At 49.3% G+C, this 21,171-nt stretch overlaps 1 protein-coding gene across 9 annotated transcripts; it reads right to left on the bottom strand.

The window, feature by feature from the left end:
- Nucleotides 1-985: 985 nt before the first annotated feature.
- Nucleotides 986-20,470, bottom strand: HDAC6 (histone deacetylase 6). 9 transcript variants are annotated; one of them, XM_036917188.2, is made up of 29 exons: nt 20,217-20,469; nt 19,019-19,140; nt 18,805-18,930; nt 18,583-18,671; nt 16,366-16,450; nt 16,238-16,278; nt 15,455-15,551; nt 15,213-15,310; nt 14,129-14,233; nt 13,936-14,004; nt 9,666-9,792; nt 9,492-9,557; nt 9,339-9,398; nt 9,171-9,260; nt 8,130-8,236; nt 7,973-8,040; nt 7,564-7,738; nt 7,346-7,474; nt 7,015-7,183; nt 6,582-6,715; nt 6,007-6,075; nt 5,702-5,894; nt 4,232-4,381; nt 2,894-3,068; nt 2,274-2,782; nt 2,097-2,201; nt 1,838-1,984; nt 1,613-1,741; nt 986-1,422 (listed from the first exon to the last, which is right to left on the bottom strand). In XM_036917188.2, the coding sequence occupies exons 2-29, from the start codon at nt 19,109-19,111 to the stop codon at nt 1,354-1,356; spliced, it is 3,474 nt and encodes a 1,157-aa protein (XP_036773083.2). In that variant the 5' UTR covers nt 19,112-19,140; nt 20,217-20,469; the 3' UTR covers nt 986-1,353. The 9 variants fall into 9 exon arrangements, with proteins under 9 accessions (XP_036773083.2, XP_036773079.2, XP_036773080.2 ...); XM_036917184.2 differs by having other exon boundaries at nt 18,805-18,933; nt 20,217-20,468; XM_036917185.2 differs by lacking the exon at nt 20,217-20,469 and adding an exon at nt 19,854-19,931 and having other exon boundaries at nt 18,805-18,933.
- Nucleotides 20,471-21,171: the final 701 nt, after the last annotated feature.

The following is a 21,171-nucleotide window of genomic DNA, read 5'->3' as shown; positions in this document are numbered from 1 at the left end:
TCTTGCCCTCATCTGGGATGTGGTTTCATGATTGTAGTGAGCGATGGAGGGTGTCAGATCTTTGACCTGAGTGGCAGGACTTTGTGAAATGTTTTGTGAGGGTCTCCTTGAAGCCATGGAGCCTGTGCTGCAAGCAGGCTTTTTGGTAGCTTGGGAGATGGTTGGGTCTGTTCCTGAAGAGAAAAGGTTGCAAGAGAGGGGTTATTCTGTCAGGGTAGAAAGAATCTGATTTGAGGTAGATGGATTTGTCAAGCTAAAACATTTCCCAGACTCTTTTGCAGCTATGACAGTCATGTGACACACTTCTGACTAATGAGATGTAAGCAGGGGTTGTTGAGTGGGCCATCCAGCATGCTCCTTAAAAGGCTGATGATGAAATAGGCTGCAGGTCCCTTCCCCTTCTTCTTGACTGGCTGGGGTTCTGGTAGGTCACCTTGGGGTTATAAAGTGGCCATGAACATAAGTCCAGGAAACCTCAGCCTGGACACCTTTGAGTTGCCAAAGCAATTCTCATTATGTGGGAGAAATAAACCCCCCAAATTATCCTCCAGTTGCTCACCCCTGGTCAATGGTAGGTACTCCTTCCCCCAGGAAGCTACCTTTGACTGACTACCAAATCTAAGTATGTTAAAGCTTGACTCCCTGCCCCCTCACAAGTCAAGACCAAAAGACAGATGGGGAGACAGTCCTGGTGAGGTACTTTCCTGATAGTTATCTTGCCTTCTCAGCCCCAGGTATAGCTGGGATTGGCTGTGAGGCTCCAATTTCTAAGGCAGGCACTCATTTCCTCACAGATTGCACCATTTAATCTACAGTGGAGCCAGTCAAACCACTTGCTCTAGTTCCAGTTAATTTTTTTGGACACTGGATGGGCAGGGAGTTGACCTGATAAAGAACCATACCCTCATTCCTTCATTACTTATCAGCCCTGCTGGCCAGACTGTGGGGTTCTCCACTTACTCAAGATTAAAAGGCTTTCTCCAGGTTTTGTTAACAGTTTGTACTTTATTGCATATGCAACTCTGCAATACCAGCCAGTTAATCTCCCTCCCTCCAAAGTTATCATCTTCATGGTATCAGCCCCATCTTGGAGCCATAAGCTACCCCCCTTTCCTTCTGGGGCAGAGTAGATGGAGTCTCTTGAGTAGGCAGTGGGCAGGGAGAGATCTACAACTGGTCATCACAGTCCTCTTCCAAGTATTTACACTTAAATTGGCACCCTTGGGAAGTTGTAAAGGGTCTCCAGAATGGGCAGGAGTGAGGCTTCCCCTCATCCAAGGTACACGTTGGAAAGAACTAAGGCTGGTCTATCTTGGACCTCAGAAGGTGGAGAAGAGGAGCATGTTCTTGGATTTAGTGTGACTGGGGCATGAGCTGCCCAAACTTGTTCTGGTGGGCGATGTTCTTTGCATCTAGGAGAGTCTGAGGAGGAGGCAAGAGAGGGCAGGTAAGAGAGGACCCCTTACCTCACCCACTGCAGCCCTCAACCACCCTGTCTCCTGGACTACCCCACATGCAGAAGGGTCTCCCTTCTCCCCAGACCCAATCACAGAAGGTATGTGTCTGTGTGTAGGGGGGTGTTCATGTAGAAGAGGATCTGCCCAGGACCCACCTGGTGGTGTATATAAGCCTGACAGTTGTAACACCAGGCAGACAGGTCAGCATAGCTGAGGACCAGTGGGTGTCCTGAGCCTTTGTGGTGCCGCACCATGTGGGCATTGATGTAACGACCACAATAGACCTGAGGTTGGGGAGTGAGTGTTGGGTAGGGATCAGCACCCACCTGTGGTTTGCTCCTGAGCCAACCTCCAACCCTTCCCCTTTCTCTGCTGCATACCTGATAGCAAGACAGACACACCCAGTTCTCCTGGAGTACTCCACAGTCTTGACAAGGTTGGGTCACATCCAGGCCAGCTTCAGGTATGGGGCATACTGCCACCAAATCGGGACACCAGGGAAGTGGAGTCACAGCATAAAACATGGCCTAGGGTGGGTAAAACTGAGTAAGCTAGGAACTACATCTCTCCATTATATGTTTCTATATCACATGCTCCTACTTGGAGGCACCAGTCGTCCCAGCTTCTCCCTGAGCTCACCTGGTCAGCATCAACATGGTCCCCAGAGCTCTGCATCAGCACTGACTCATCCATGTCCTGACCTCCAACTGCCTCTCCTAGTAGCCTATCTTCTTCTGGTGCTTCCTGGACCAGAATATATGTGAGAGGCCCAATTCTTGCCCCTTCGTCCCCCTACCTGGGTGCAGTGGGCCTTACCTGAGGCTCATTGTCTACTTCCAAGGTCCTGAGATTCCCAATCAGCTTATCGAGAGAGATTTGGGGTGTGGCTCCTTGCACAGGTGAGGATGGGGGAGTCTGGTTGTCAGTGTATGAAGCTGGAGGGATTTGGATTAGCTTGGCTCCAACCACAGCCTCCTCTGAGGTGGCTTGGTCCAGTGAGGCTCCCCCTGTAGCTGCCTCTGAGGTGGTCTGGTCCAGTACAGCAACTCCCATGGCTGCCTCTGAGGCGGTCTGGTCCAATGTAGCTTCCCCTGTGGCTGTCTCCAAGGGCTGGTTCTGAGTATGCTCCAACACAGTGGTCTCTGACTTTGTCTGGCCTGGAGTGGACTCTTCCACACATGACGCTGAGGTGGCCTTCCCTGTGCCTACATCCAGAATATTTTCTTCTGGTGGGGTCATCCCCTTGGCTGACCCAGAATTCGCTGTTTGGGGTGCCTTCTTGGTGACTGACTTAGAACTGTATGGTCTCTCCCTGTCTTTGGCCTCTGAAACCATGGAAGGGAGATATTTGAGTGTAGGTGCTATCCCCTCTCCTGCTTCTGATCTCCACCCTTCCTTAAGCCCCTCATTGCTCCCAATTCCCCATACCCACTCACTTGTGACCCGCAAGCTGCGCCAGTATCTGCGATGAACTTGAATGGTCTTGGTAATTGAAGCCATGGCCCCCAAAAGTGGGGGCCGTGGCAGAGTCAGCAGGGGTGGTGGGTCCCCAAGGAGGGAGCGGACGCAGGCAGCCATGGACTCCGAGATGGATGTCAGGTTATAGCCACCCTTTGTTAAGGAAAAGGGGAGGAAAAGGTATGATGGGGGTAGTCCTCAGGGAATTGGGTTAATTTTGGCAAGATAAGAAACACAATAACGATAGTAACATTAGTAACAGGTGACACTGGGTGAGCACCTGCTGTGTGCCAGGCCTGATTCTAAGCACTTATGCATATTAACTCCCTTAATCCTCATAAGCATATGTGCTCAACCTGTAGAGGAACATGTCTTTACAGTATGGGACCCCCTGGCTGCACCCACACAGAAGCCCCTGGCCTGACCTGGTACTAGCACTCCCTTTTCTCATGTCTATAGGAACCCTAGTCTCTGTTCTTTTTACAGGTAAAGAAACTGAGGCTCAGAGTGGTTAGATGACTTGTCTGAGGTCATAACAGCTGGTTAGAGGCAGTGCTGGGGTTGGAAGCTGGGTTACCTGATGAAAGCATTCATGCTCTTAACCACCATCCTACCCTGCATTGCCACAAGCAGCCCTGGGGAATTTTTACCAGCCACTGTAATCACTCTGTGACTTATTGTCCTCATCTGTAAAGTAGGAAAAGTAACAGCATGTAAGTTTGCTGAAAGGGTCAGTGTATATGAACAATGCATCATAATGTTACAGCAGTTATACAGGGCTTCCCAGGTCCTTACACCAGGTACTCTTCCAGGATTAGCCAGTTCCATCTTACAGATGAGGAAACTGAGGCACCGGGGGCAAGGGCACTGAGTAATTTACAAAAGGTCAGCAAATTTACTTTTGTCTCAGGAACTTGTTAGAGGCAGTTCAGGTAGTGGTAAAAACCACAGACTTTGCAGCCAGGTGCCTGGGTTCAAGCCTTGGCTCTGCCACTATTAAATGTGTGACCTCAGGTTAGTCACTATGCCTCTCTGTGCCTCAGTGTCCCTGATCTTGAGAGAGGAAAATGATGAGGTCAGCAGACTCTACCTCAGAAGGCTGCTTCGTCAAGTAAATGAATTAATAATATATACAAGTACGGAGAAGAGTGTTTTACACATAGTGAACACCCAAGTAAATTAAATCTTTAACGCTGATGTTACTATTAATGCCTACTATGTGCCAACAATCCCAGGTGGGGACACTCAAAGACTTTAGCAAATCACTCTGAGTGTCACCAGCCAGCTGGCATGGGAAGAGGGTCTGAGAATGTTACCTCTAGGATAAGGATAATGCGGCCACTGGCAAGGCCCATCAACAGGTGGGTGAGGTGGGCATAGCCCTCAGGTGACACATTACAGCCCCCGAGTGGGTCCCCTTGTGCAGCATCAAAGCCAGCTGAGACCAGCACCAGTTCTGGATTAAACTGAAGCAGGGTGAGAAGACAAGAGATGCGTGGGCATGAGGGTGGGGGCCTTGGTAGGCAGTAGGTGAGAAAGACCCAGAGATACAGAGACAAGGACAAACGAAGATGTGCAAATGCAGGTTAGAGAGATGGGCAACATGGGACTTGGAGACGGGGAGACTTAAGACCAGAGCCCTGAAATAGGAAGGGGAGGACATGGAGACATAAGAGACACCAAGACATTGAGATAGATTAAAAGAGACATGGACACACCAGACTTACACATGAAACATAGAGACATAGAGATATTTTTAGAAATGTACAGATGGGACACTGAGGGAGAGTCATGAGACAGATACAAGAGACAGAGACATGAGACGGAGACTCAGATGTCAAGACAAGATAACATGGGACACATGTGCACAACACAAGGTTTTATACACGTGGTATCAAAGAGAGGCACACATATACTTCCAACACAGAAGATGACAATGCAAGTGCCACACACAGAAGATGGTTACATATAGCCACACATATCCACACACAGACAGGTCCATACAGACTGGACCTACACTAGTCACACACACAGTTTCTCATTGAGGGGCCAGCAATTACAGCCACTGCTGCACAGATACAGTCATACACATGCCATTATACACACACACATCACAACAGGCCACACACAGTTCACAGACATGATGCTCACATTCACCCACCCTCAGAGTCAGCCATACACATACAATCTGCCAGAGGAGGTGGTCACCTACAGCCACTCATGCAGTCACACAAATATATACAGGCTACCCACAGTCAGAGAGAGGTACATCAACAGCCATGGCAGATGGACAGATGACTGTCACACACAGCCTCCAGCATGTAGAAAGTCACACACTGGCTGTCACAGAAAAAGCGATGTGCAGTAATACTCAATATCACACCTATCACACAGAGAAATGGCAGTGAAAAATACCTACCTGTGCACTCTCACACATATACTCAAACCCTTCCCTGCCTTGCATGCTCAGCTCCAGAGATGGCAGTCACACAGGGCCACCATCACATACAGGCACTAGTGATAGTGTGTGCACAGGACACATGTACAACCAGGCACACATAGACCACCCCTCATACCCAGAAGTCCCTCAGTTACATAGAGAAGGCAGTCACAAAGAGCCACTGTATATAGTCAGACCCCTATGCAAAGGCCATCACTGTCACATCCCCCCACAGCTGCCACTATAGCCACCCATAGGATGTCTCATAGGACCAGTCACCTAGGAGTCAGTCATATGCACACCCGCTGCCACCCACAAACAGTGTCACATACCTCCTGAACCATACCTCATAGGCAATGGGAAGCACCAGACGATGCCAGGCAGACAAGTAGTCGGTGTCACCCATGTGGGGCCCATTCCAGGCCACGTTGACAGTGAAGCCTGTGCCTGCAGCCCTGCCCATTTGGCTGCAGGCACCCTCATCCCCCATGGGAAAGAAGGTGCCGTGATCATAGCGGTGCAGGGAAATGTATAGCACACTGCCAGGGATGGGGTGGGAAGGGGGCCGTGGCTCGTTAGTGGGCCCCTGGAACCCCGAGGCATGCCCCACCCCCTCCCTCACCACACCCACCCCCCGCCTCAGCCCCTCACCTGGGATCCTCCTCAAATATGTGTTGAGTTCCATTACCATGGTGGACGTCCCAGTCCACGATTAGGATCCTGGGAGGGGATAGCTCCTCAGTTACCTGGGCACTTGTTCCCTGGGAGAAGCAAGGGGCTAGACCATGGGTCTGTCTGCAGGGGCATTTATTGCAGGCGGCAGGACCCTGGGTCCCTGGAGAAGTGGTGGGTGGCAGGTTTGTGGGTTTTATCAGAGTAAGGATAAAAGCCAGAGCCTGGATCCTGAGGGGTTTACTGTGGGCCTGAGCAAGCACTCACAGCCAGACCCCAGGCCCTGTGTGGGGATGTGCTGGGGACTGGGTAGAGTTCTGTCAGGATAGAGTTTAGGGGCTGCTGCGGTGAGGGAAGCTGGATCCTGTTTAAAAAAACCACCTGGGGGCCACAATCTGGGGGTCCTGAGTAAGCACTGACAGGCTAGATCCTTCATCTTCTCCTGGGAAGTGTCGGGCAATTGGACGCTTGGGTAATTCTGGCTTAAATCCTGGGCCCGCACCACCCAAAAACTGCTGAGTAAGCACGGGCTGGGGGCCCCAGGGAACTCTCACCGTAGAGCTCGCCCACTGATGGCCTGGGCACAGCGAGCAGCCACAGCCACAGAGTTGAAAAAGCAGAAACCACAAGCGGCATCCCGCTCAGCATGGTGTCCAGGGGGGCGCACCACTGCAGCACCATTCAAAATCTGGGGGAGGAACAGGGAGCAAAGATTAGACCACCCACCCTCACAGCTTGTCCTACCCTTTCTTTTCTCTCTCCTGTCCCCTCCACCACTCCATCAGCTGCTAGGGGCTCCTAGCCCTGCAGCCCCCATCCCCCTGGCTGCACCTCCCTGGGAGCAAAGCCTCCGGTGAGCAAGGGCCCCTCCTCCTCCCCTTGCTCCCTTTCCTCAGGCCCCGCCCCACTCTCTCAGAGCTGCCTCTCCCCATCCCCCCACCACCTCTCTGGAGCTGATACCCTACCCCCACCCCTAAGAGGACATACCTCTCCTGCCAGCACAGCCTCCACCAGGCGGCACACAGCGCCTGTGGCCAGCTGTGCGCAGGCGAAAGTGCTGGGGCAGATGTAGATGGAGTCAAAGTTGGTGCTTTCACGATGCAGCTCCCTGGTTTTCATCTTCTCTGTGGCCCGTAGGCGACCCACATACTCAGAACTGGAGCCCAGAGGGGAGCACCCAGGGGACAGTCAGGTGGTCTGCTCCCGCCATGGCCCCTCCAGGGTTCCGAGGCAGGGGAAGGCGAGCCCAGGCTCCAGCCTCCCCCACCCCATGGCATGTCTTCACTTAAGTCCCCCTCTCCAGGTATGGGGGTCTGACCTGTGGCAGGTGAGCAGCTCAGCATCAGTAGCAGGACGTGGACGAAGGGTGAGGCAGCGCCCAGCAAGGCCCAGCTCCTCCAAGCGTCGCATGATGCGTGAGACCCGCTGAGGCATCTCCGGGTGGTGGCTACATGTGGGGGACCAGAGGCAGGGCTTAGTGCCTGAGGACGGGGTGGGACCTCCATGCCCACTTAGCCTAGTCCTCCGGCTGCATACCTTTCCCATAAGTTGTAGTGACTCATCATCTGTTGGTCATAGACCAGCCCTGTGCGAGCCTGCAGCATTGGCCATGTCAGGACTGGGAGCTCAGGGGGCTGCCATGGTCCCTCCTCCTCCTCCTCCTCTTCCTCCATGTTGTCCCCCTCCATATTATCCTCCTCCAGGGCTTCGGCTGCAAGAGGAGGCGACATTCATCCTATTCCCCCACTCTGGATCCCCGTAATGCTCTGTAACTCAGTTTACCCAAATGTAAAAAGGGGTGGGAAGCCTGAAACCAGGGCCCAGTGAGACTGAGCCTGACCCTCCCCCACCAAGGCAGCCCAGGAAAGGCAGAGTGAGTTCTGGAAGAGTCTCCCCAACTCATTCCATGCCTGACCCCCAACCAGGCCCATTCCCTGTCTCCTACCTGATCTTACAAGGACCTCCCAGAAGGGCTCCAGGGCTTCCAGAGTGCAACAGAATGATGCCTGGGCACTGGGGGGGAGGGGAGGGGAAATGTAACCAAATGGCCCCTGGGTGGCCAGCAAGGGTCCTGCTTTCCCTCCACCTCCACTGGGGCTCACCTTGGGCAGGGAGCGCCAGGGGACTCCAGCATGGGACAAGGGTCTCCCAGAAGGGTGTGGAGTGAGGCGCTGACACCCTCAGCCAGGGAGCGGAGGTTGTAGCCACCCTGGGAGGAGTATGATGGGTGTCAGGAAAAAACCAGACATTAGCAGGGAAGAATAGTAATAATAATAATAATACCGAGTTGGTGGTGACTACATGCCAAGCAACAAAGAATTTGAAGGGTGACTTCATTTTGTTCATCAAATGCTGCTACGAGGTGATTACTACTATCATTATGCCTGTTTTTTTTTTTGAGGTTAGGCCACCATTTATTGTACATTAATATATGACAGTCACTTTACTAGACACTTTAAAGTAGGCCCATTTAACCCAAAAGTAGACCTATTCATACATTCATTTATTCATTCAACATAAATGTTTTCAGGTTAAATTGTTCTGGGCTCTGGGGGATACAGCAGTGTATAAAACACCCCATGTCCCCATCCTTGTGGAACTTAAAATTGCAGGGGAGAGAAGAACAATAAATAAATAAACTAACATCAGATAAGCATTAATAAATATGAGTAGGCTTGCTTATGAAGAGAGCTTATGCAAATTGCCCGTGGTCACTCCTACTCAACAGCAAACCCAGACATGGGTGTCTTCAAATGCTATGCTTTTAACCACAACGTCGTCTGGCCTTCTCATCCTCTTGGTATCACTGGAAAATTTCTAGCTTCTGCCCTTGAAATACTATCATCCTTGAAGCCAGAGGAGCCAGCCAACATCCACTGAACAGGCCCCATGCCTGCTGGTAGGATGACTTTGAGCTCCGTAGAGCCTGCTTCTTTCTGGACCCTTGAACACTACTTCATATTCTGTCTTCAGATGAACTCATTATGCCTGTTTTACATAAGGAAAGCTGAGGCACAAGTTTGGTCAGTTAGGTGAGCTTGTCCAGATACTAAATGGAAATGCTGGAATAGGAACTCCTGCAGGCCTTAAAAGCTTTGCTCTTGTCATCCAGGATCCATAGGCTGAGAGACAGATTAACTCACCTCCAGAGAGAGGATCAGCTTGCCTCCTGCAAGACCCATGAGCAGGTGGGTTAGATGAGCAAACCCTGCTGGAGTGGCAGCCATCTCACCCTGAGGGGATGTGGAGGGTCAACCTGGCTCTGTATAGCCCCCTTCTGCCCACCTGTCATCCCAGGGAGCCCGCCTTACCTTGGGGTCCCCTGGGAGGGCATCAAATCCAGCAGCCACCAGGACCAGCTGGGGCTGGAACTGAGAGGGGAAAGGACTACAATGAGGCCACTTCCCCTTATGGCCCATCCCTTAACATTGCCCCTGCCCCAACACACCCCAGACCCCCAGGACCTCAAGGGCGATCGGCAGCAGGATGTGCAGGAAAGCAGCAATGTAGTCAGCATCTCGCATCCCCACCTGCAGACAGAGAGGCATGATGGGGACATTCTGTCCTCTGCCCCGGGCCAGCTGAAGGGCACAGGTGGGCCTGGCCTCACTTTGAGAGCAGAATGGGCAGACACTGACCTGACTCCAAGGCACATTGACAGTATATCCCTGGCCCTGGCCAAAACCTGTGGTGGACCAGTTAGAGGCCCTAAGATGGGGCCAGAACCGACCCTCCTCATAGCGGTGGATGGAAAAATAGAGGACGCTGGAAGCAGAGAAAAAATGAAGTGGGGGTGGGTGGGTTGAGGAGAGTCAATCCTCCAGATAACCCTACCCACAGCTACTAGTTTATTCAACCACTAATTCTCATTAATTCTTAAGTCATACATTCATCTCATTAATTCTTAATTCATACATTCAACATTTTTCCACTCAGTTCATTCAGTTCCAACTTACTCATCCTCCCATTCATTAATTCTTCTACTTGTTTGTCCATTTTCTCACTCACTCATTCATTTGATCTCCTACTGGAAGCCTTCCCTTGGCAAACATTGCTCTCCCTCCCCCACAGTACCCATGCAGTTCTAGCTCTGAGACCCTGAGACTACAGCATCTATCCCAGCCCCCAAGGACTCCTGACCCCTTGGGGTACTCTAGATCATGCCTGCCCACGACCTTCCTGTGACCATGGTGGCAGCAGAACAAACCCTGTGAAACTGAAGGCCCACAGGGGGCACATGGCTTTCAGTTGGCAGTAGTCAGCTAAGGTGAAAAGAGCATCAGGCCAGGCTGGGAGCTTAGTGTTTCCCCCTGAAGGAAGTGGGTTGACTCAGGGGATAGGGGTGAAACGGAGGGTGAGACTTGGTTCTGTATGTGGAGCTGAAGCAGGGGTGTCAACTGGGCCTCCATGAGGCCATCAAGGGGCCAGTCCTTTTCCCCATTACCTTAAAGGCCACCTCTACTACTTCTTCTATTTTATAGATGAGAAACTGAGCACTCAGAGCAGTGAGGGGGATTGGCACACAGAATAGATAATAGAAACACACAGTTCTGATTGGAAAGCCAGCAGGGGCCTGGGGAGCACTTAGTTCTGACTGGGGCAGTCAAACTGAATAATCTCTTATCCATCCATCTGTTCATCCACTTTCCACCTTGTTCCAGAAATGATTTAAGGCAACATTTACAGAAATGAAAGAAATAGTGGTAATCAATGAATCTAGACAAACTCTGTCACATTTTAATAAATTGATAATGTAGTTGGAAATTTAATGCAATTGGTATAAAAAGATTCTTGACATTGAAGAAAAATATCCTGAAATTGGGGAATGAAACCCATGAGACAGCTCTGGTCTTGAGTAGGTGGAGAATGATTGCTTTCTTTTGACTCTGAGAGATAAATATAGGTTCTATAATTTTTTTTAGTCAGTTAACCATTAGAGGAAGATAAATACACAGTAGAACATAAAGATTATCACCAGGGAAAGACAGGAATAAAGAAAGTAACTGAAGAAAGCCAAGCCCACAAGAGAACCACTGCAGTTAATACAAGAACTAACACTCAAGGAACCTAAGTTTATAAATCAAACAGAAGGAGATTCTACAATAAATCTGACTGACTGCCAATGAAAGAATGATAAACTGATAACACAGGTTACCTCCTTGCTTTCCTTCGACCCCAGTCAAAAGATAGTAAAGTAATTCTAAACAAGTATCATCCCAGAAAGACAAAAAATGGAAGAAAAGACTATTAGAGATGTAAACAAATCTCTGGAAGGTAGTCTTTGAGGTTCCAGTGGCCTCAGGGGGCCTTCTCCCAGAAGGATGACCTGAAGTGTCCCTTCTGGAGAAATCAAACACAGACCCAAGTCAATGCACACAAAATCAATTTGGAATAGCTAATTCCCTGAATGACCAATTTTGTTTGACCTATTTGTTTCTTTTAACTAGTTAGCTTTAGTTTACCTGTTTTCCTTGTCTTCATTAATAGTATTTTAAGGACTGACCAATTTGTCTCCACCCAAGGACCCTGCTGATGGAGTTAAGAGACTGGAAAATGGGAAGCTGGGAGACTGAAGGACATGGATAAATGTTGTTTCATTGGTATTTCCTTATTCATGAGGAAAAATGCATTGAATATATTCACCATTCTTCATATCCATGCATATGGTCAATAATATAGCCACAAAAGAACACAGCTATAGCATCCAATGCATTTATGAAAACAAAAAGAATGATTAATGATATTAAGGAATTTTTGTTAACTTGTTTAGAGATGATATTATAGTTAAGCTTTTTTTTTAAAAAAAAGTCCTATGTTTAATTGGTATATTCTAGAATATTTACAGAGGAGATGATATATCTGGGATTAACTTCAAGATACTACAGGAGGGTGGGAGTAAGGGCAGGTATACATGAAATAAGATTGGCCAACGAGTTGATAAATGTTGAAGCATTCAGTTCAAGAAGCCAGAAATGAACAAAGTAAAGAATACGGGAGAAAGAAATTAATAAAGATAGAAACAGAAAAAATTATTAGGTATAAAAAAATAAACAATAAAACATTAGAGAGGCCCCCAAAGCCAAAAGCTAGATTTGAGAATTAAAATTGACAAACCTTTGGCAAGGCTGAGGGTAAAAAAAGAGATGCCACCACTAGAACAGACCCCCTTTTTTCTGGCATTTGGCAGGATCCCATCTAATTCATGGCTCCTTGCCCACACATTCCCTAAAGTTGAGACCTATCAATGGACATTTTCTGCCCCATCCCAGGAAATGCCTTTCAGGAAACAGACCTATACACACCACAGCAGAGAAGCCCTCGGAGAGCCACCTTCAACAGTGCTTTGTTCTTAGTGTCTAGTTATCAAATAAAGATCACTAGACATTTGAGGAAAACTGAGTGAGCTTCTAAATAGCATTCTATAAGAATACCAGGAATGAGGACATAGAAACAGGGAGGAAGAAAGTGCTTTCAGAGAATAAAAGAATGTATACATACATAACTCAACAGAAGGGCCTGACGGTAAAGCTGAAGAAATCTCCTAGGACAACGAGCAAAAGGAAAAAGAGAAAACACAAGAGAATACAAAAAAAAAAACCCCAGGCAGTATAGAGTAGAAAAAAATCAAAGATCTAAGAGAAGAAAACTTCCAAGGATTTAAGAAAGGCATGAGTCTTCGGATGTAAGTTACCTACTGCTAAACAGAATGAGAGGGGTGAGGTGAAAGTTTGGAATACCAAGGATGAAGAAAAGAATCTAAAACCTTCACAGTAGAAAAGAGATTACTTGGAAAATAATAAAAATCAGACTGACATCAGACACTTGCCAGTAACACTGAATGGTGGAACATAATAAAGCAATGTCTAGAGAACAGCTAACCTACATTAGATTATAGGCCACAGGAGCTCAGGATCTATGGGGAAAAAGTGGATTCTATGCAGTCAGTTTGACAGACGGCTGCATAAAACAACTACTTAGTAGTGCCCCCTACTGACAAGGACTTAATCACTTTCTGCAGGTAGGGGAAACTGGTACCACCTTTCTGAAGGGAAGTCTGGTAGTGATCCCAGACTTTAAAGTATGCCAACCCTCTGACCCAGCAATCTACTATTGGAAATTCATCCTACAGATATACTCAGAGAAGTGGGTATATTTATCAGACTACTCACTATAGAACTGTCTGTAATAGCAAAAACTGGGAAGCACCATAAATGACCAGAGATACAGCCATACAATGGAACACTGTATAGCCCCTTACCAAGACCAGGTGCTTTTTAGAGGCACTAACATGGAGCGGTGTCTATGACATGCTGTTAAATACAAAAAGCAAGCTGCTGAAGAACATGTAGAGGACTGTCCCATTAGGCAGTATGCTAATAATGGTGATGATAATAATGAATATTCATACATCTAGAGGAAAAATTCTGTTTAAGGATATAACCTAAACTTTCAATAGTCATTTTGGAGGTAATGGGAAATTCCAGGAAACTTACTGCTTTAGACATTTCTGTATTACTTTATTTTTTCAAACAAATACTTTACAATAGTCATAATTAGAAAAAATAAAGTAGAAATTTGAGGTTCACTCCAGCCAAAGGGAAAATTGGTGAACAAGATCTCCAAGTATTTGTGAGCTCAAATCTCATCTCTTTCACCACCTCTCTATGTGACCTTGTAACCTGTAAGCCTCAGTTCCCTCATCTGTAAAATGGGAAACCCAATAGTACCTACCTCAGAGTGAAATTAAGAGAGCGTAGATATGCAGAGAACAGCACAGAGCCTGGTGCAAGGCAGGCCCAATGAATATGAAAGCCTTCCCTTTCCCCACCCTTGGGCCCCTTCTGGCTGGGCCTGTAAGGGTGAGGGGTAGCTCAGAGTCCAGCATCTAGGCTGGCACTTGGGGCATACCTGGGGTCCTTGTCAAAGGTAAACTGTGTCCCTTTACCATGGTGTATATCCCAATCCACAATGAGTACCCTGCGAGCAGAAGAGAGGGGGGCACTGTGTAAGAAGATCAAACTGCATCTGGGGGAAGTGCCCAGACCAGGATACCCCACCCCATGTCATCCCCATCACACTTGTCCTGCTGCTTGCTGCAGACCTCTGAATGTCATGCTTCTGTTGAGCATAGCGGGCAGCTATGGCCACGTGGTTGAACATGCAATATCCATCCATTAGACTGTGTTGAGCAAGGTGTCCAGGAGGCCTGGGCAGGACAGGGAATGCCATAGATTGGGGGGGGTCCTTCTCTGCAGAGACGGACTCCCCCTGCTGGTTAATTGTGGACCACTAGCCCCCCGCCCCAGTGCTGATGCCTGCAAATATGCCAGGAACCGAGTAATTGGGACCCTCAGACCCTCACCTCCAGTCCACTGCTCTCTCTCCAAAGGAAATTTGATAATGTGCATTAAAGTCATCAATGGATACACCCTCACAACCCAGTCATTCCATTCCTGGGGTTGTAGCCCACAGCCCATATTACAAAAAGGCTAAAATAACATGTTTATAAATGGACAATATTTGCAGTGGTATTTTTTGGAAACAGCAAACGATTAGGGAGAACCAAAATGCCTATTGGTAGGGGGGTTGGCTAACTTACGTGCATTTGTGCAATGGCATTCTATGAAGGTCTAAGCTATACACTGTTAGAAAAAAGCTTTCCAAGATGTATAAGTGAAAAATGCATGGTACAGAAGGCAGCATGTTGAGTACTACCACCATTTGTGGCTAAAAAAGAGTATGAAGAGAAAGGCTGTATCTTCTGCATTTCGTCAGTTCTGGGATGCCAACAGTGATAAGATGTATGGTGATTTCACAGGCCAACAACAAAGCAGAAATACTGCCAACTGAATTCTGAGATACCACTGCTTGTAAAATCTGGATTTCAAGGTGGTAGAAATATGAAAACATATACATCTTAGGGTCAATGAGATATGGTACTTATTCCATGAATAAGTACCATATCTGTTTCTGGGAGGACACCTGAGTCAATAGTTATGACGACTACCTCCAGGAAAGGCAGCAGGTGTCTGGGGGATGGAGGTGGGAAGGAGACTTTTTCTTGTGCCCCCTTTTCTACCTTTCGACTCTTGAACCATGTGAATATACTACTCATACCAATATATTTTACATTTGAGGGAAGAAATTCTTTTAAACTTAGAAAGTCAAATGCTGGCAGGTCCTACCTGATAATGGCCATGCCATTTCGGATCTCGGCCCCTAGGACTGCATCCACCAGCCGAAGGACAGAGCCTGAGGCCAGGCAGGCACAGGTGTATGAGTTCTGGAGAGACAGTGGGGAGCCATAGGGATTGAGGCAGAGAGCAGCTTTGTCTACTCAAGTGCTTCTCCCCAAGGTGGGGTGAGCAATGGGATGGGGGAGCCCATGATTGCCACCACCCTCTGCCCTCACAATTCTCTTCCATACCGGATGCAGATAAACTGAGTCGTAGGTGTCCGCTAGGATGTGGAGCTCCTCCTCATTCATGTACTGGGTTGTCTCCATGAGATCAATGTATTCTAGACTGGGGACACAAATGGTGGATGAGACACAAAGGCCTGCCTCCTCCCTCCTTGGCCTGAGTGCCATGTCCCCTCCTCAGCTGAGTCCTGATCAAGTCAGGCCACCTCAACTGTCAATCTGGGGGAAGAGCTGATAAAGGACACATTCCTTGCTTCTTCCCTAGCCTACCCCATTTCCAGTAATATCCCTTGCCCTCAGTTCTAGCCATACCAAATCCTACCTTGAGGCCTTTGGCCAGACTGTTTTAGCTCCCTGAACCTCCCTTCCCTCTGGCCCTCCTTTTCAACTGACTCCAGCTCAGATATCCCCTCTGTCAAGCTAGCTTTCCTTGAGCCACACCATACCAGGCCTCCTACTCTGGATTCCTGCAGCTCTGTGGGGGAACCCCCTGATCATCTGTACATACATCCACCATCTGAATACACACCAGATTATAACAACAGTAACTCATTATGGGCTGGTGATATGTCAGGTACTATATGAAGTATCTGACACATATTGAACCCTTCTAAGGAACTTAATATTTACTAGCCCCCATGTTACAGGCAATGACACTAAGATTCAGAGAGGCTCAGTGACCTGCCCAAGGCCACAGAGCCCATAACATTCCTGCCCAAAGCATCCAGCCTGCCCTGGTTGGCCCAGGGCAGCCTCCTCCCAATCCCTACAAGGCTCCCAAGTCTTCACCTATGTACAAACATCAGCTCTTCCTTTTCGGCGAACCGGGCCTGGGGAGACATGAGGAATAAAGGGCTAAGGCACTGGCTGCTTCCAGGCTCCTGCCTTCCCCCTAGGGTGTTGGCCAGAGGACTCACCTGAAAGGATATGCAACGGTCCAAGAGGCCCTCCTGAATCAGCTGCTCTCTGATGGCATGGAGCCGCTCAGGGCCTTCTGGGAAGCTAGGCAGATATGGTCACACATACACAGATATGTATGGTACTGGCGAGCACATCTGCTTCTGCCCATCTTCCCCATCCAACCCCCACAGCTGCTCACACCAGAAACTTTGGAGTCATATCTGGAGCCTGCTGGCTCTGTTCTCACAATATACCCAGAGCCTGCCCCTCTCCTTGTCACCTCTGCTGCTGCTACCAGAAACCACTTGCCTAGGCCATTGTACTCAGCTCCTCACTGGCCTCCTTGCTTCTGCCCTCACTTGGTTCAGAGTCCTTTCTCTGCACAGCAGCTGGACAGAGGTTAAATTCCAAATCAGATTATATCCCTCCTCTACTTAAAACCTTGTGGATCCCATCTCATTTGGAGTAACAGCCATAGTCCTCCCTATGCCCCAGAAGGCCCTCGATGACTTGCCCCATCACCTCTCTGACCCCATCTCCTACCATTTGCCCCTTACTCACTGCTTCTCCTGCACTGGTCTCCTCCCTGTTCCTCAATCAAACCAAGTCCCTTTCAGCTGGCTTTTCTCCTTGCCTAGAACACTCTTCTAAATGTCTCCATGGCTTGCTCCCTTACTTCCTTCAGATCCCTGCTCAAACAGTGAGGCCTTCCCTAACCATCCTATTTAAAACTCGAGTCCCTGACCGACAATGACAAACTGGATTGAGCAAAACTTTGTTTTAAAAGGGTGACCTTAAAGATTACGACTCAAACTTTGGAAGAACTAAGTTGATTGGCAGTGCAAAGAATCGTAATATGTGAAAATCCTTTAATAAAAATTTATTGACTTTATTTTTAAGAAATTAAAAGTAAAATGAGAGTCCCCCCCATTTCATTTTCTGCTGTTCCTCCTGCTTCAGTGTTTCTCCACAACACTTCTCTAACACACTAGATCATTTACTTTTTGTTTGTGTGTTTACTGTCTGTCTTTTCCCTTTAAAATTCAATTCCATGAAGGGGTTTTGTTTGTTTTGCTGCTGTGTCCCTAGTTCCTCAGGAGATGGTAGATACATATTCAATAATGAAGTGTTTTGTCATCATGAGTCTTCTTTTGGGATAGGGGAGATAAATTGGCAAATATGTAAGCATAATAAATGAACGACGACATGGGCTAGGAATTTCTCCGGGGGTGGGGTGGGGGGGTGGGGGATGGTGTGTGTGTGTGTGTGTGTGTGTGTGTGTGTGTGTGTGTGTGTGTGTGTTGGGGGGGAGTGGCCAGGCAAGGCCCTCTCTGAGAGTCTCCCTGAGTTAACTGGGAGAGGAGAAAGTGCAAATAAATCTCTGGAAAAGGGACTGGCCAGGGTAAAGACGGGAGATGAGAGAGTGCCTGGCATGCTGGAAAAACAGCAAGGGGACAAGTGTACATGAAGTGTAGCAAATGGGGGTAGGATTCGCTGATGTGGTCACAAAGGTGGAGCCAGATCACGTGGAACCTTAGAGGCCAGGATGAAGAATTTGGACTTTGCCTTGAGGGTATGGTCTGCCCTTAAAGAATTTTAACAGATCATCATCTTGTACAAATATTTTTAGGCTGCTGTGTAGAGAACAGAAGGCAGGAGGGTGGAAACAGGGGACTTAGAAGGCTGCTACAAGTCTAGTGAGTGGTGATGGAGTGGAGGCGATGAGGAGAGGTTGGATACTGAATACACTGAACACAAAACCAAGAAAATTTGCTGATAGCTTACAACATACATGAGCTTACAACATATGTAAGAGAATGGGAGGCATATTTCTTCCATTTCAGCACAAAGACCCTTTATCAGGGAAGCCTTTTGGGAACCATGGATACTAGTCTAGCCTCCTCTATCAACACTCTTGAATCCCCTGGTCTTAAGTCCTCCTTCATGGGACACCTCACACTGCTGTTCGCTGTTTAATGATCTGCTACAACTCACCTACCAGCTCCTTGAGAAGCCCTGTTTGTCTTGTCCAACATGTTTTTATCACCAACTCCTGGCACACAGCAGGCCCTCAATAAATGTTTTTTGGCTAAATGAAAAGAACCTTTTCAAGCCTGAGTCCCATCTCCCCTAAATCATTTGCTTCTAGTCTCTGAGTTAGGGTAAGACAAGGTTCATTCTTGCTAATGGGCTCTAAGTGTGGTCTGGGGACAGCCTGGAGGAGCCAGCCTTACCTGTCATCCCAGAGGCAGTGGAATTCATTTAGCTGCTCATCAAACACCAAGCCCGTGCCAGACAGTGTTTTGGCCTCAAGGTTCGGATCCTGCAGGAAAAAAAATGGAAGACATCAATCCATTTGGGGCCTGTGTTGGAGGGAGCAACCCATACTGTCCAGGATGGAGAAGCTCAGGGTTTGATTGTCTTAGGAGATTAAATTGTGGCCAGGCCACTCTCACCAGCCCTTGTAACCCGATGATTAGGTCTTGTTCGGCTGCTTGGCTGAGCTTCTTCATTCTGCCTTTCTTTTTCACATCAGCTAGACTGGGGCTGGTGCGGGCTCCAGCACCCTTCTTGACACCTCGCTTCTGCCAAACAGAGAAGGATCAGAGTCCGGTGCACGGCCCGCTGCTCCCCCAACCCCACCTTATCAGGGCAGGTCTGGGGCCTCACCGAGGTGGTGCCGGAGTTGTGGGGGGGTGAGCGTGGGTTATGCCTGTTTCTTCGCTGCCTGGCTGTGGAGGAATCCTGACCGGTGGAGGTCATGGTTGAGGAGACTTTACCCTGAGACGGTTCTGAGGAGTGAGGTGGGGGTGACCGTGAAGGGGCTGGAGTGCCCCGAGGACCCCACATCCCACGTTCTTCCCCAGCCCCGCCCCCACACTAGTCTCCATCCCATCTACAACCCTATTCCCTCACAGCCTTCTAAACTCCACCTGTCAAGGTCCTCTCCTTCCAACGGGGTGTTCATTCCACCTGGTCCCGCCCATTTCACTAGGTTCCACCCCTTTAGCGCTATTCTTTTCCCTTCCAAAATCTTGCTCTTTCACTGAGCAATTAACCCCAGGATCAGTCCGTTCTAACACCTACTCTTTCCAGCCGGTCACTGCCCCTTCCCCTCTACTAAGTCCCATTCCCAGTCTCATACCTCTAAACCTCGCCAAGACCCCGCCCCTTCCATCCAATCTCCAGGGATTATCACCCACCCTTTCCCTCAGCCAAACCCAGCTCCGGCTCCGACTCCACCCTTAACGATCCACTTAGCTCCACCCCTTATCGGGCCGGACCGCACCTTCCACTTGGCCAGATCCCGCCCCCTAGCGTTTCACAGAGCTCCTCTCCTCCGGGAACGGCCCTTTTTCCTCCCACTAGACCCCACCCCCTGCCCAAACCCTACCCCTAATGCATCACCAAGTCCCTTCAGCCAATTTTGAGCTGCCTCCTGCCAGCCCCCTCCCCCTTCCCGCCCCTGTCGCCGGTACCGACCAATCCCTTCAGTGCCACTCACGGAACACAGCCTTTTTCTCAAACCCCGCCTTCTGCTCACACCGACAACCACCCGGCGACTTGTGGAGCTGCGGTTGCCCGAGACTCTCTTTCCCATTGGGCCGGATCTCTCTATTGCCCGCCCCAATTCCGCTTGCGTTAGGGGCGTTCCTCCAGGGCACGCCCACACTTCAGGCCACACCTCCCACAAATTCACAAAGCGGAAGCATGCACTTTAGCGCGCGACGTTGGCCGTGCTGCGCCTGCGTGAAGCGCGCGCTGGCCGTTCGACGCGGCGCTCTGCTTCCAGCTCGCCCCTCCCCCAACCACCGCCACTGTCGTCCCGTCTGCGATGTCCGTTCTCCCTCCGTCCCTGTCCCGTTACCTTAGGAGCCCCACAGGCCCGCGCCAGCTGTGCAGCACAATGACTCGAGAGCACGCAAGCAAGCGAGGGAGTAGGAAGGGGCGTCTTCTCTCCTCACGCAACTTCCCGCGCGGCGCGCCGTGCCGTGATGACGTAGCGCGGGCGGGCTGGCGGCTGGGTCCGCTGCGCAGATGAAACTGTACGAGGGCTGGTGGCGGCCAAAATGGGAGTGGTGATGATGATAAATGTTGCGAGGATTTTCTGAGCCATTATTCACTAAGGTGGTACACAGAAGCATCCACCAGATGTTAGCTATTAGTACCCAGCCGCGAAAGTGGATAGTGGGGCGGAAGGAGTCTTAGTGGGGCCAAGTAATTGTAATGAAAGCAAGTATTATGTGACAGGCATTGGCATACGCCACAATTCTGTGAGGTAATTCCCATTATTAAGGCTGCTTTGCAGGTAAAGAAACTGAGGTTACGCCACTTACCCATGTGACCTTGGGCAAGTTACTGAACGTCTCTGTGTTTCAATTTACTCATCTGGAAAATTGTGATAATAATAGTGTACCGGGCCAGAATGGACTCGATGAGGGGAGTTTTTCTTGGGCGGCAACTCACCCTGTCAGCCGCTCTCACCAACCTCTGCTCCCAAGCTGTAATAGAAAGTGTGTGCCTGTGGGGTTGGGGGAGTTTACCCCATGTGCACCCCCAGCGCCCTCCCACCCCATGTCTAAATGTCTAAATATCAGCCCCGCAGGAGGCCCGTTTCTCCTCCTAATCTCCCTCTCTCATTCTTCACCATTTCCTACCGGACTGTAAGCTGGGGCTGGAGAGATAAGCGGTCTGGGGTTCAGCATCGCTGACTAACAGATTGACAGCCCTACCGCCCAGTAGCCGGGTCCCTAACCCTCTTCAAAACCCCAGCTCCAGTCTTCTCTTATCTTCTACTCTTTTCCTACTGGAACATGTCCTAG

Source organism: Manis pentadactyla, chromosome X (genome assembly GCF_030020395.1).
Source record: "Manis pentadactyla isolate mManPen7 chromosome X, mManPen7.hap1, whole genome shotgun sequence".
Lineage (NCBI taxonomy): Eukaryota > Metazoa > Chordata > Mammalia > Pholidota > Manidae > Manis > Manis pentadactyla.
The sequence above is the reverse complement of the archived record's forward strand: the minus strand, read 5'-3'. Positions and strand labels throughout refer to the sequence as shown.